Source organism: Pieris rapae, chromosome 1 (genome assembly GCF_905147795.1).
Source record: "Pieris rapae chromosome 1, ilPieRapa1.1, whole genome shotgun sequence".
In the NCBI taxonomy this organism is placed as follows: Eukaryota; Metazoa; Arthropoda; class Insecta; order Lepidoptera; family Pieridae; genus Pieris; species Pieris rapae.
This window is the reverse complement of record NC_059509.1, coordinates 9291493-9307076: the sequence shown is the minus strand read 5'-3', so window position 1 is coordinate 9307076 and position 15584 is coordinate 9291493. Positions and strand designations below refer to the sequence as shown.

Below are 15584 nucleotides of genomic sequence, written 5' to 3'. Positions count from 1 at the left end.
AATACTTTTGTACCTGCTCGAGTGGAATATTAGATTCTTAAATGTGAATTAGTGAAAAATGTATATTGTATAATGTACAGCTATCTATTCTTATTTCCCAAATTTAAATAGAATATTAGAAACTAAACTTAAATACTTTTTTCCGATTGGCATCGTGATATTGGACGTTTCGTTCACGTTTGAAGTAAGAATTGTTTGGGCTGTACCACCACTCACCATTTTAGATAATCATTGGTTTGTGTCCCGATATATGATTAATATCAATAACATTAGGTAGTGAACCTAATGTTATTGATACCTATGCTATGCGCATGTGGAAGACAGGCAGCGAAACGCGGGGTATTGGGCAGTGAGCTTTAATACTGAGAAATTTGAATAATTTAAAGCGAACATGTCAGGTAGATTTTTTCTTTTATTTTATGCTAATGTCGGTTGTAGTTGTCTCGTTGTTTTCTATTTTAATTTCGCTTTCGATCGAAAGTCGATGCGTGTGTCTCGTTATATCTTGTAGACGCTTGAACAATAAATAAATACCTGTACGTACCTTTGCCTGGCTTTTTATTTACATAGATAAAATGCTTATATAGTATAGGGCGAAACGAGCCTTCGGGACGCCCAAAAAGGGCAGTCATCGTTGAGGGAGGAGTATTCTCTTTAAACGACTCCCGGTCAATTCTAAAGCTCGCTAGTTCGCATCATGGAAGCTGATGCTAATTAATCTTTAAATCCTTACGGCTCGCACGGTTTTGAAACGAGGCAGAACAGATCAACCCAATGAACTCTTCAGAACACTCAATAGTACACTTTGTAGAATTCACAATGTCTGTCCGTAGAGAAAGAATGGAGCCGATCAGTAAAACGTTAGAGATTAGAAATTCGACAGCCCTTAGCTGTATTTGGTCAAAAGGAAGAAGTAATTGGGAGCACCAGGCCAGAAATGTGAGCGGTGATCTATATGAGATCGTACTTAATTTCAATTAGTTAATGAAATAAATACATATTTCGTTGAAAACATACGAAGGTTTTACATAACCGCGATAACTGAGTATGAAATGACAAAGAAAAAAATTAAATTATTAAAACAAAAGCATTTATTTGCTATAATTTTCTAATGATTTAATAAACTCCTGCGTAGCGACGTAAGTTTCGAAAGCAAACCATTCCTCGGAAGCATCTGACGCCTCGGGTTTGGAAGGTTTCACTTGCTTCTCTCTCCAGTTCTTTGCAAGCTCTCTTGCTTTCTGAAATGTGTTATATTTTTTTATTAATATAGAAATTGATAAGATGATAGGGCACGTCACATAAAATACCATAAAGTTATCGTAAAAGTGAGGATGACTAGTATCCTTATATTAAAAAAATTACATTGTGTTTAATAGATCAGTTAGTACTGATCTAAATCAGTACTAACTGATCTATTAAACACAATATACATAATTAAAAAAATATGGAATAATCATTTAGAGGATAAAATAATACTTTAAAAATAATTAAATTGCGTCACCTCTTCACGTTTTCTGAATATGAGCTCACGATATTCATGAGCTTTTTGTTTCTCCTTATCAATCTCAGTTATAGTGCGTCTATACCTGTTTCACATTAAATTATAATGTTTTTAAAAATAAACTAACTGACACTTCAGGAGCATCCATCACCGGTATGATTGATATTATATAATTTTGGTAAGTACCTATGTTTTTTTTTACTTACACACATTATCTTATTAAGGCATACTGCGCGTAAAGAACCCGAGGTCTTGACACGATTTCCAGCAAAATGTTTTATAAGATAATGCATAGTAATTGTCAATTGAAACTCACTTGTGGTAAAGTAGCTTATGTGCCAAGAAGTGAATAGGATTCTTTGGTTGTGCTTTTGCAACATCATATAATGCGTCTGGCAAAATGTGCCCAAAATTGTTCCATAGGTAATTAACAGTGTCTGTATCAAGTTTTTCTGCAGAAACCAGAATTACATTAGTCAAGCCAACAGTTTTTTTAAACGTGAAAGAATAATAAAACACGTCACCTTTTTTATCAACCGGTTTAGATTTCGGCAGTATTTCAAAGTCTAACGGATCTTTAACTTCCATTTTACACTCGTTGTTAGGTCGGTCTGAGTGACCGCAGTCCTTTGTAACTTTAACTCTAACATCGTTCTCTAACTTATAGAGACTACTACATGGTGCAACTTGGTATAATTTTTCGCCATTTATAATCGTGTAACGGCCATAAGAGTCATAAAAGTAAAGATCGTTTTCATTAGTTTGTAGCTAAAATTATCAACTGTTTAATTGCATTCGTAATTATTAAAAATTTAATTGTTTATTACCAAATATAACGCTTACGTCAACAAACTTTCCTTTACAGTCAACATGAAACATGTTCAGCCCGTAATCATAGAAGTAAACTTTATGTCCATAGTCGTCCACGTAATATGTACCGATTCGGTCACTATAGAATTTTCGGTCCGGGCCTACGAAGAACATATTTACATATACCATACAGTATATATTTTTTTTAAAATAAACAATAATTTATTTACGGAAAGTATGTGAACAGAATATGTGAATTAATATATCTAACACGGACCTTTCACGCTGAAGAATGTGAAAAGCGATTTGGCAGCATTGAGCCTCAATTTGTGAAGTCGCTCCAAGCGCTGCCGCTGACCCAACTCTAAATGATCTGAAGATTCATATGTTTTCTCTGGATTCTCTAAAACCCTATATTTTATATGAACATTAAGTTCCACTTTAGCTATCAATAACTTGCTAAAGTAGAACTCAACGTTGGATAGGTACCTTGAAAACGTATATCTCTATGAATTGTGTTTATACAATATATAATATATGATATTGTATTCATACATGTATTACATTACGCTTAAAAAGTTTGAATATTAGACTACAATTACATACAAGTACAAATTTTTGAACGTACTCTATGTAAGTAATTTCAGCAGCTGTCAAATTATCTCTCTCTGCATTTAACTTTTTTATTGTGTCGTAGATAACATAAAATTCTTTAACTTTTTCCCGCCAATAGGCCACTTCCTCTTTTAGCCGCTCTGTTGGAACATGCTTAGAGTCCTCAATTTTGTCTTTTATTATTGTTATACTTCGTTGAACCTTTAAATTACATATGTTAAAAATTTGTTGAGTTATTTATTTCAGCAATTATAATAATTAAATTTACAACGTGATGAACAACCGTTTCAAGTGTTCTATTGCCTGCAGCATTTTAATCCGTAAATTTTTTAATGCTTTTAGATTAACATTACTTCAAATTCTAAATACTCCTACAGAGCAGAGCAGCGTTGGCCTAGTGGTATCAGTGTACGTTATACGTTACGTTATACAGTGTTTTCTGAGGTCGTGGAAGGAGGTTTTAACCCCGGCTGCGTACTAAAGGACTTTCTGACCGTGTACGTATTTAAAACTGTGAAGGCAAAGATCATGTGGAAACTGCGTGCCTTAGACCCAAAAAGTCGAAGGGGTGTCGGGCACAGATAGCTCAATCTATATATATTATATATAAATCAAAAATCAAACGATCACATTACAGACATCTGGCCGAGACATAAAAGGTTGCACGCGCAAGCAAAGCGCAATTGTTTTTTTAATACTCGCGTTAATGAAATAGAACGTTTTTAAAGTTACCTCGGCGATTTCCAAAGATGAACGTATATCTTGCCTAAATATAGTCATGTGTTCTTTATTCTTGTCATAAAGTTGGTAAAGAAGACTGGTAAGGCTAGCATTGCATTCATCTTGAATATTACATAGGTTTGAGCTTACACGTTTGTTAATTTCTTCTAGACTGACTCGAATTCGTTCAATCTATCAGAAGTATAAATATATATAATATAAGTGATAATTTTCTCGTAAAATTTTATAATTTGATCGTTAACAGTTTAAAATAATAACTATACCTTAGCGTAGACTATGCATTGTGTATAATTAGTGAGTATCTAAGCTACATTACATTACACGGCTATTGAAAAAAATACTAACACATTTTAGTTTACACCAGTGACTTTATGGAACATTTACAGTTATGTGGAAATATCTCAGTAGTAAAGGATAATATTTAGTTGTCTTGACTGTAAATCTTTTTTTTTATAGAACAGGGAGGAAACGGGCTCACCACATGTTAAGTGATACTGCCGCCCGTGCTCACTCACCAGAGGGCTCGCGAGTGCGTCTACTATATATTGGTACGCTCTTTTCTTGAAGGACCCAAGTCGAATTGGTTCGGAAATACGTCAGTGAGCAGCTTGTTCCATATGGTGGTGGTGCGCGGCTAAAACTGCCTTGAAAAACGCTCAATTTCGTGTTCTTCCTGGACGTCTGATGTTGAAATTTAGCTGCAGTTATTCATCCTAACAACTCTCCATGTTAAATACGGTAGAAAATGCAGAGTGACCCTACATCTCTACGCAACGCAAACGATAAAGCCGCTGGAAAACGGAAAGGTCGTGGACGATTCGAACTGCTTTTCGTTGTGTACGATTCAATGGAAGGAGCTTGTACTAGGGAGCCGCCGCCCAGAGGTGAGAACAGAACTCCATGTGGGGCCAAATTTGCGCTTTATACAGTTTGCAAGCGGTGGCCCGGAGTGAAAGTACCGTCTTGCCTTGCTGAGCCCACCAAGCCTTTTGAAAGCTTATTCACTCTTCCCCTACAAATGACCGCGAAACTGAACGTCGTTCGATATGTCAACCCCAAGTATTCCGATGTTGGCTGTGGCTTTAGGAAGAGTGTCGAGTTCGAAAAGAGGAAATAAAAAACAACAACTGTTTTGTTTTTTTAGAGGAAAACGCGCAAGCTCTTATCTACATGGGATTATATTGGACTAGGTTTAGTCTACCCCAGGTCGAGACTCCACATTGTAGAGTTTCGAATTCAGACCCAAGTTTGTTCCGGTACTCATCGGCAACTGCCCGAGAAATACCTGCCCGGCCAGTGTAAAGAGTATCCCCAGCGCTGTCGTCCGCATAACAATAAATGTTTTAACTTGCAATATAACATTGATCGTATCCTTAGATGCACTGTAATGGGACTTGACAATGCAGATCATCAATCAGGAATAAGATATAAGCTCAGACTTCAGAAATAGTTAAGAATTGTTTATACCTTTTTTGTAACGAAATAACAGAATCGACCTTACGACATGCTAAATTAATAACTTCCTTAAAATTTGAACACCAACATCGACAAGTGCAACTGGGAAGTCAAGACGGTTAGAATAATCTAGTTCTAGGTATTGTAGTAGTTTTGTAAGGAACATAATTATGATGTAAATACTAATTTACCATGACTAAGCTATTTTAAATGACAGTACTAACGTTTTTAGCCAGTGCTAATGCAATATATTCGTATGTAAAGGCAAAAATGCTGTTTTTATTTTTTAGCGATAGTGAGAAGTGCTCCTTGACAAATTTTTCAACTCTTTCTTGCGTATCGAGGGATTGGAGTGTTTCTTTCAAATTCAACAATTTATCCATAGAAATATTATACATGCGTTCTAGTTCTTCATATGTTTGTTTTTCAATAGCTGATTCGATTGGTAGGAAGTTCCTAACGAAATCAACTTGCTTCGCTTGATGTAAGTGAATTGTAAGTTCCATTAAATGTAAAAGCTTTTCTTTGTTAATATTATAACAGAGTTTATCTACTACTCTGATAGACTCATCCATAACATCGATCCAATGGAAAGAATAACTATTAACAATTTTTTTCAAATCTCCATAATATGTATGGTAAGACCCATCCTTAAATTCAGTACAGCATATAAGTTTTACATAATGTTTTAGTTTTGGTACTATGTCTTCATGTAATATAAGATAAACACTTTCGAGAGTCCATCTCCTAATTTTTTGTAAATAATTCTTGTAAAAATTCATTTTTTCCTAAAGTGATCCCACAATTGGCAGAAAAAATCAAAAAGTCAATTTACATTGTAGTCTTTGATAGGATATGTCTTACCATGTATAATGTATAACATAAACGTTTTGGAGACGACTTAAAAATTAAAATGCTCTACTGCTGAAATCTGCTAAGACAGAGGAGAAAATGAATTAAGTGGGAAGAATACACAAGATGCCAGATGGACACTTAACGTCACTAATTAAAATCTGTTGCATCGCCAGTCTTGCTTTTATTTTTTTGGATTCTAAACAAAATTAAGTGCATTGTTACTATAAAATCAATTATATTAACAATGCACAATGCGATTTTATATTAACAATGAATAAAATATTCAATATACGATAATATAGTATACGGTCTGAACTGAAGTGGGCGTGAAAGGGAAGCGAGGATTTTGCCTACACAAATTTAGTCGAGGGTAGCTTCATTTCTTCAAAAAAAAAACAAATAACAATTGTTAAAGTATACAATTAGTATGTAGTAGATAAGTAATTAGTAATTTCGAAAGATGTCTAATTCTGCAGTCACCTGGAAGGAAAATCTGGGTGTTTTGGGGCTAAGCAGTGTTTCACTGAGGCACAACGTATGCAGCTCTACAAGGCTCAAGTACGGTCTCATATGGGATACTGCTTACATCTCTGGGCCGGTGCTCACAAATACCAGCTTCTTCCCTTTGATCAAATTCAGCGGAGGGCTTGTCGAATTATTAATGTCCAATGTCTTACTAGCTGATCAGGTTGATTCTCTCTCTCTACGCAGGGACATAGCGTCCCTTTGCTTTGTCTATAAACTGTACTACGGTGAGAATTGTTTGAGATAATCCCTCCTGCCTCGTTTGAGCATCGTACGAGCCGTGTGAATACTTAATTTCACCAACATCACCTTGATGACTGGAAATCTTCCACAATCCGTTTCACAAGGCATTTTCTTTTGCGAACTAGCGAACCATGGAATCAACTTCCGGCGGGGCTCTTCCATGAGACTTCCACTCCTCCCTTAAAGGGTAAAAAGTACTCTCCACTAAAAATGGGTATCTATGGGCTGCGACGATTGCCTTTTTGGGCGTCCCGCAGGCTCGTTTGCCCCCCTATTTTATATAAAAAAAATCTGTAGCCTTTTCCCCATAACTTAAGGAGGAATCCCGAGAAGGTTGCAAGAATTATTTTCTCTCAAACTTTGCACAATTCTCTAAAAATTTTATTAAGCCTAGACCCCAAGCAACAAACGACCACATATAAACTATGCGTGGCTGTAACTAAAATATTGGCCATTAAAAAAAACTATTGTTCTCCACGATCGTTATATCAGTATTTAGTCCAACTATGTGCATGTTTTTTAATTTTTCAAACCGAGACCACAACAAAAACTCTGATTTTAATCTATATTTAGGGAAATTTAATGTCTAGGGTAAAATTCTGTTGTAGTTGGCAATTGGCATGTAGACTGATGATATCAACTTTCAAACTCAAAAAATTATCAATAATATTCCATATTGATTACTTAATAATATTTTTATCTGATTAGACTTTAGAATATCAGAAATTTGAGAAATAATAACTATGGATTAATATTTCAAGTACATTGAATTGTTTTAATTAAATAAGTCTTACTAGAAATTATCGTCCACGGGCACTAAAGTAGAAAAAAACAAGTTTTATTTTTCCGGCTAAGAAATATAAGTCCAGGTAAATCTTATTTATTTTGATACATATTTTTGGTCACAAATATAGTTACGACTATAATGTAAAACATTACATAACTATTTTTCGTTAAATGTATTTAATCTAATAAACATGTTGTATAACCAATGCAGACAACATGCCTCTTTCAAGGTTTTTTAGTTTACATTCATGATTCAAAGTTATAAAGGTAATTTATTTTTGTAGTATGATTCTGAAAATGATGGAAATTTGTATGTAGTAATCATTACTTAATTTGACATTGTTCCTTATATATGTTATAGTAATAGATACTTTAAAAAAATATATTATATCTGTTAACAGGTGCTTTGTTAATCAGGATGCAGTAAGGTCATTCTTTTGTTTCAATTCTCCATTTTGGTACATTTTATAATGGCAAGATATTACGAAAACACAACTGTTTTCAACTTTAGTTGGGATCAAGTTGCACTAGGATATTGGAGGAGATATCCTAATCCACAAAGGTATATAATATATTTTGTGGATTGTGAACTATAATATGTTTAATGACAAATAGAAAGCAAGTTACTATTAAAGATATATATTTTCAGCACACATGTTCTATCTGAAGATACTTGGAGTAGATATGTTAAAGATGGATGTCTGTACACGAAAAGATTGTTAACTAAAACTAATAGAGTTCCAAAATGGGGAGAAAGGTAAGCTTAAATTTAAGAAAACATAATTTGCCATATGAATTTTTTGTTATAGTAATTATTGGTTTTGAGTAATAAAATCAAATTCTTACATTTAAATTTATGGTATCATAAGTCATGTAATATTATTCTCAGATTTTTATTACAAGTGATAAGTTGGCCTTATAAATAAATGTATCTAATATAAGAAATTTAGTATGCTCATTTTTCAATATATTATGAACATTTAATTTTAAGCAATATGTCCTGAAAGTAAGAGAGTAGTTAGCAATAATGCATAGTTCAATCTGCATAAACACTTAATTTAATCAATACTTTTTTAAGTCTAAGGTTTTATAAATAAATAAAAATATTACTGTTTTTACTATATAAATTTGATATTTGTTCATTCTTCTGTATGATTCTGTAAATGTCTTTGATATTGCTAAATTTTGTTTGTTAACAACTGTAAATTTACATTATTAATATAAAGTTTTCCACTTTTGACAGATGACAATATAAAAAATATTTACTTTTCAGATTTTTTAATGCAAAGTCTGTGAAAATTATTGAGGAAAGTATTGTAGATCCTGAAAAGAAAGTTCTCATCACATACACAAGAAATCTAGGCTATACCAAAGTTATGGTCAGTATAATATATAATACAGCACTCATGAAGTGACCTTACATGTTAACTTTTTATAACAATTTGTTAAATAAATACAATTATGAAGTTTAAGTACTTTAAAATTAAATTGGATACAGATAATATATGTTCTCCTTCCAGAGTGTGGTTGAACGGGTAGAATACAGGCCATCAGGTGCTGCTCAAACGGTGGCACTTAGGTCTGCATGGGTTGACTCACAAGTATTTGGGTTCTCTCGTGCTATACGGGCATTTGGAGTTGACCGTTTCCGCAAGAATGCATCACAGATGGTGAGTTGTAGATTTATGTCGATAGAATGGGCATGTTTGTTTTGCTGATTATTTATTCTGTCTTTTGTTGGTGAGACAGTGCAAAATCATGTTCTGTAAAGTAAAATTTGTCTAATAGTATGTAATTTTGACTGTTTTGTCTTTCTGTCAAATTGTATATAAACTGTGATGGATACTGGATATAATAGTGCAGTTAACTTTTTTAAAGATTGAATTGCACCTTGACTCTGTTATGGTATAACTACTGATTTATTATTTATGAATAAGGCAGTAGAATCTTTATAGCAAAATGAAGACTCCCATAATTAAGATAAATAGTAAAGAAGGGCTTATCAATATATATTATCAATTTACTTGCTACAGGTAGTTTTAGGAAATAAGTAAAGTTGATAGATCCATGTCAGTATCACTTAGTTTGTATCTATTAGCGAGTTGATATGCCTATGTCAAGAGAGTGTTGAATGCAGGATATTCTTTTTGTTTTTCCAGGTGAATGGTTTTAACTATGTACTAAGCAATATGTTTCCGCGTCAAGTACCACAACACACAGTGTCCCATACACTCAAAGAAATGCGTGATGCGGCAGCAGCAGCAACTGACCGAGCTAAGGCAAACGTCTTGTCCTCTGTTAACAGAACATAACAGGACTAATGCCGTGAGGCTATATTGGAGTACAAAGGACTTGATAAAAATTATTCATTTAGTATTATAAATCTATTTGTAATAAAATTATAATTTACTACAACATCAAATATAACACTGAAAAAATAATTCAAACTTAACTACATATATGATACTAATGCAGTCTAATCTTATTTAAAGAAATGTTCATATTCTCAAATTTAAAACATACATTGTTTATATGTTTAGTTTTCAGAAAAATGATTCCTTTTTTTCTCTTTAGGTCAATAAAGCATTAGCATCTAAAGATTTTTTGAAAACCATAATACTTATTATTTTTTACTAGCTCTGGTACCATCTGGTGGATAACCCTCACATCAACATTATAGTAGGCACTCTTTAAGTTCTCCAAAAAATGGGTTTTCTATAAATTTTGTATAATTTTAAATATTTGTAAAGTGAAGAGAGATAAGATAGTGTAGTTAGGATTTAACAATGTCAATCTGTCAGTCAACATATATGATAATTTATCCTAAATCTTCTGACATAAAATAGTTATAATGATTAGTAATAGATGTATTTGTCTAATCATGCTATTGCTGCCCTTAAACTATTTATATAAATATGTTTAAAAATGGAATATATTATTTAGCATAGGTATAGTAACAAAATGCTTGAAAATCAATGCTTTTAATGAAAGATAATAGATACTATGTATTAATATTTTCTTATAAAATTTTATTTTTCCTAATGGTTGGAAAAATAATTTGTAAATATAGCTGAAATTCCCACTGCCTCAAGCAACTGCTGTTTGTAAGTGTTGAATATATGTATTTCAACAACATTCCAATGGATTAGTGCTATTTTTAAAGGAAATATGTGAATGTAATGTTTAAAACAGATCTTATTTATTTAAATTTTGAATTCTATTTAATGCATTTAAATTGTTTAATATGTCATTAATTTGATATCATATTCACAATTAAAATAACTATAATGAATATAAAAGCATTGAATTTGAATAAGCAATAATTTTCCTGTAATGTAGTAGAAGTTATACAAATACCAAAACTCAACTGCTGCATCCTCAGTGATAACAGCATTTTTTTTTAAATTACTTGTTAGTATGAAATCAACAAAATATAATCAAATATATGAGATAAACACACAATTGTATTCTTATTTTTTTTACCATCCATTTACTCTTTGTTATGCTAATAATGAATGCAAAAGCACATTGTAATAATTTGCTTTGTTAAAGCATTTCCTGCTTTTTATTCTCATAGGATTATTATTCCTGCATAACATAGGCAAATTATGATGATTTATGGGTTAATTTCAACATGAACAACACATGCCATGGACAATTTTACAGCACAGTTGGGGTTTATGACTTGTGTATTTTTGTATATTATGCATGAGAAGTGTTCTTTTAGTACTACTAATGCTTCTACCATAATTGTAAATATTCAAACAAAACAATATAAATATAATACATCTTTACTACAACTATTCACAAATACAATTATTTTTTTACTTAATTTTGATTGCAGCTCGCAACCTAGCACTTCTACTTCTAGGATTTCGTAAAACTTCTTCTTCAGTTGGGATAACAACATGTTTATGCAATTGCTTCCATGGGGTATTCAAAAAATGATTGATTGTGTCTTGATCTTGTACTAACAAAGGGTTTAAGTATCTTAAAGGTACAGGGTTGGCTGTTTCATTCACAATATTGCCTGCTATATGACGTTTGACAATTGTATCCTCAAGAGAATGAAAACATATTGTGATTAATCTACCATTAAGTTTTAAATAGTATTTAGCTAAGACCATACCATAATTCAATTCATTAAGTTCATTGTTTACAAATATTCGAAGGGCTTGAAAAATTTTTGTAGCATTTGATTGTGGTCGTTGAAGCTTATCTAAACGAAATTCATTAGGGCAACAAGAATCAACTACATCTACTAACTCCTGAGTGGTATCAATGTTTTTGATCATATATCTTGCTTGAATAATTGTTTGTGCAATTTTTGCTGCTTTTTTTTCATCACCATAAACTTTAAAAATCTTGTATAGTTCATTTTCATTGGCTGTGGCTAACACTTCTCTTGCTGTGATTTGATTAGGATCCCTACCAGCATCCATTCTCATATCTAGCAGGCCATTTTTACTTATGGAAAAACCTCGGTCTCCATTATCTAATTGCATAGATGAACAACCAAAATCAAATAGTATTCCATCTACTGTTGACTGTTTAATGCCTTTTTTTTCTAATAAACTTGGTAATTCACTAAATCTCCCTAAAAGGGGCGTCACTCTATTTGGGAACTTTCCAGCTAGTTTAACTGCCTTTTCATAAGCGTTAGGATCTCTGTCTAATGTAATTAATTTACAATTAGAGGATTTCAGAATTTTTTTTGAATGTCCACCAGCCCCAAATGTCATATCTATAAAAATTTCATTATCACCAGGTTGAAGATATTTTAGAACTTCATCTAGCAAAACAGGTGTATGGTTTTTAAATGTCTTCACTTCTGAGGAGAATCGCCGATTGTGGATACCCGGCCGTTGAAATATATGTTTGAAAATCATTTTGAATCCTTTTGAAAGATTTTCCGAAAGAAACTTTTATTTTCTTCTTTTAAATAATCTAATACTTCATTAGAAAGAATTATATTGCACTCTTCGATACTTAGACCTGTCGCAGAACTTTGTCTTATTCTCTTGTATTTCTTTTTGTAGTAGTTGTCTGCTAATTTATTCAATGAATTGTACTGTTGATTGCAAAACTCTGAGTTAAGATCCTGTGAGTTGGACAATTCAAAGGCACTCTTTACTGTATCCCGAATCAGTTTACCGAGGTCCCTAAACAATAAAAAAATAATGTAATCTTTACTAAGAAGAACCATTTACAGAAATATAAGATTTAAATATGTAGTAATTTGTAAGTGACAAAACTAATTTTTTACCAGGAACTGATGGAATAGTCCATCTTTCAATAGGGATAATATTGTCAGCGACAATAGTTGATGAACTCATTATGAAAAGATATTCGTTAGTTTTTCTAAACACACAGCAGTTGCAGTCACTTCATAATGGCAAAATTGTGCAGTGATTGCAGTATACCTTTAAGACATCATCATCAATTTAAGATATCAAACGACTTTTTTACTCCATTGGACATTCATCCGATTCCTTTATAATAAATCTTTATAAAAATCTCTAGGAAAAGAATACTAACCTATCACCTTTGTTGCTGTCCACTGGCCACTTAGCTATTAACCTCGTAAATCTTTTATACTGCGTTGTCATTGCTATACGCCTAGCATCTTTTCCCTTTAATTAATAAATAATAATTAGTCAGAACTAATGTTTTCTTTTCTGTATTATATATATTTTTTAATTTATGTAACAGTGTTGCCAACGACACCGGAACTGAAATTGCAATTGTTAATTGTTTACAGCATGAGTAGGCCAGGCCAATGTAGCCGATTTTTAGGATCTGTTGCCTATAGTGGAGCCGAAATTTAAAATTAAAAATAACATTACTGCGTATATTTAATTTCAACTGTATTTATACTTTATACATAATTTCTACTTTAGGAAGATTCTGTTTCATCTGGGTGGACATTCATATGGGTTCGAATTCTAAGGATAGCATCATCAGCATGGGTAGTTGCATTCTGTTCCTTAATTTTATCTTCACCGTCCCCATCACGCTAAAAATTCTTTCTACACCGGCATTACTCAAAGGTAATAAAATATATCGTAAGGAAACTCTGCTAAGTCTAAATTTCCACCAGCATTCTTTATTTTCAATACTTACACCCAAAAATATACAGTATAATCGGCCTACCGATGAGCTCTAAGCTGTACTGACTATTTTCTTGATATGAATCGTACTTGATACACGCCAATGGTTCATAATTGCTTCCCGGTCAATGTTAGGATTAACTATCTGCCATGGTAATTCTTCAATAAAAGTGACAAAGCGAACGAAACGAATTACGAACGGTACAAAACATTTTCCCGAACTATTTAGTTAGTATAATATAAATAATCGCGGAAGTCACTAACAGTAGTAAAGGTATATACTACCTCCTAAATTTGGCTTCATAATAATACAATCTCAAATAATAGTAGAATAGAATATTTTCTTGGTATATCCTATTTACTAACTTGACGGTTGACAAATTACATATGAGAACTGACATCTGTCTGTACTCTGTTGTCATTTGCGAGTCTACATTCAATCACAATTTTTCGAAAAAAGAGCGGGAAACTTTGTTTATGGTAGACGTATTTTTCGTATATATATATATATATATATATATATATATATATAAATTTTCAAGAATTGCTTGTTTAAAGACAAAAGATATCGTACGATAAATAGGCCTAGCATATGAAAATCCTTCTTTGTAAAACTTGCCCATCAAATGTTATTACCACTGATTCCAAGTATTTCCAAGAAACTGAGTCATTGATTTTCACCTTGCGATTCAAACGTCTTATTCTAAGTATTTTTAGAAGTTCCTCTACACTCCAATATACAGGGACATCGCAAACAAATAGTATTAATTTTTATATTTGTCGAGTATTTCAAATTTTTCAAATTTTAACGTTTAGAATAAAAACCCCCAACCACTTTCACGCGCCGGAAACAGCCTAGCTGAACAATAGATAATAATTGTTTTTTTGACAGCTCCGGCGCTGCGGGAAATCAGCGGCTCCACACTTGCTTACCAAAGCACAGGCATTTTATTCAAGCTTCCGCAGTTTTGGCTTTTTGGTCGTCTCTGACTATTCTTGCATAATGCCTGTGCTTTGTTACAGCCGGTAGAAGGTTGCTCTTTATCCGCGCCTTCGATTTTTTTATATACACTCTAGCGGTAGAGCAGACAAGACCACGTGGATAGTGGGACGCTCTGATTCGGTTTTGTGTACTCTTTGAATATAACATTTTGGAAATAAAGTAAGTAAACACTTTTTTGTAGTAAGAATTAGCTAATGGGTGTAAATAAGTTAAGAGATAATATGTTGTATGAAGTGACGGCATGGCATTTTTTAATATTTTTACGTAAGTATACATTTTTTATGGAAACTTTTAAGTTGAAAACGTTCACAAAGTGGCTAGTCAATTTGTTGGTTTTATCTCGTTTTATAAGTGACCAGGGTAAATACTCAGTACAGGATAGAGACAAAATGCACAGGGGAGGATAGGTACTTTACTTGGACAGGGAAGAGAGACATATTAAAAACAGGGTTATTGTTCAGAATTAACTTTTATTTATTTATTGTTATTTTGTTTTTTTTAACTATTGGTTTTCATAGATTTTTCATACTAAAAAACAAGCGATTAATTAAAAAAACGATTTTTATGCAGAATGTCTCATCTCTAATAACGAATAGAAAAGTGGAAAATGGACGGTTTGTTTAAATATACATTACATAAATTTAAAAATAAATTAAATACTTAGACGCATCTCCTGCAGCGAAAATCACGTGGAGGTGTTCCAATCAAGGGACATCTACATATTCAGTATCATCAAATTCGTGTACAAGATTTCAAAGTCCAACCCCAATTCTTAAGAGAAAACAAGTTATTCTTAAACCTAAATTGAACACATCATAATAAGTGTTAATGGTAAAAACCGCGTGTTTAAAGAGAAGACTTTTTTACCCGATTAATATGTGTAAAAGTTATGTTAGTAAAATTCAATACTAATGGAATGTTATGAATATTATTACAT

General features: G+C 32.5%; 3 protein-coding genes across 3 annotated transcripts; 1 reads left to right on the top strand and 2 right to left on the bottom strand.

The window, feature by feature from the left end:
• Nucleotides 1-1124: 1124 nt before the first annotated feature.
• On the bottom strand, nucleotides 1125-5938 carry LOC111000874 (the record flags this gene model as incomplete). The annotated part of the gene is made up of 9 exons (XM_022270476.2): nucleotides 5350-5938; nucleotides 3662-3841; nucleotides 2943-3130; nucleotides 2592-2725; nucleotides 2348-2475; nucleotides 2029-2272; nucleotides 1821-1956; nucleotides 1505-1589; nucleotides 1125-1241 (listed from the first exon to the last, which is right to left on the bottom strand). Coding segments are annotated over exons 1-9 (1770 nt in total), but the record flags the coding sequence as incomplete, so codon positions are not given.
• A 1466-nt stretch (nucleotides 5939-7404) lies between these two features.
• On the top strand, nucleotides 7405-10996 carry LOC111000872 (protein preli-like). The gene is made up of 6 exons (XM_022270473.2): nucleotides 7405-7617; nucleotides 7936-8096; nucleotides 8184-8291; nucleotides 8808-8913; nucleotides 9055-9204; nucleotides 9694-10996. The coding sequence occupies exons 2-6, from the start codon at nucleotides 8005-8007 to the stop codon at nucleotides 9844-9846; spliced, it is 609 nt and encodes a 202-aa protein (XP_022126165.1). The 5' UTR covers nucleotides 7405-7617; nucleotides 7936-8004; the 3' UTR covers nucleotides 9847-10996.
• A 313-nt stretch (nucleotides 10997-11309) lies between these two features.
• LOC111000873 (probable methyltransferase-like protein 15 homolog) lies at nucleotides 11310-13265 on the bottom strand. Its single transcript, XM_022270475.2, has 3 exons — nucleotides 13073-13265; nucleotides 12424-12696; nucleotides 11310-12355 (listed from the first exon to the last, which is right to left on the bottom strand). Exons 1-3 carry the CDS (start codon nucleotides 13141-13143, stop codon nucleotides 11359-11361), a joined length of 1341 nt encoding a protein of 446 aa, XP_022126167.1. The 5' UTR covers nucleotides 13144-13265; the 3' UTR covers nucleotides 11310-11358.
• Between the last annotated feature and the right edge of the window lie 2319 nt (nucleotides 13266-15584).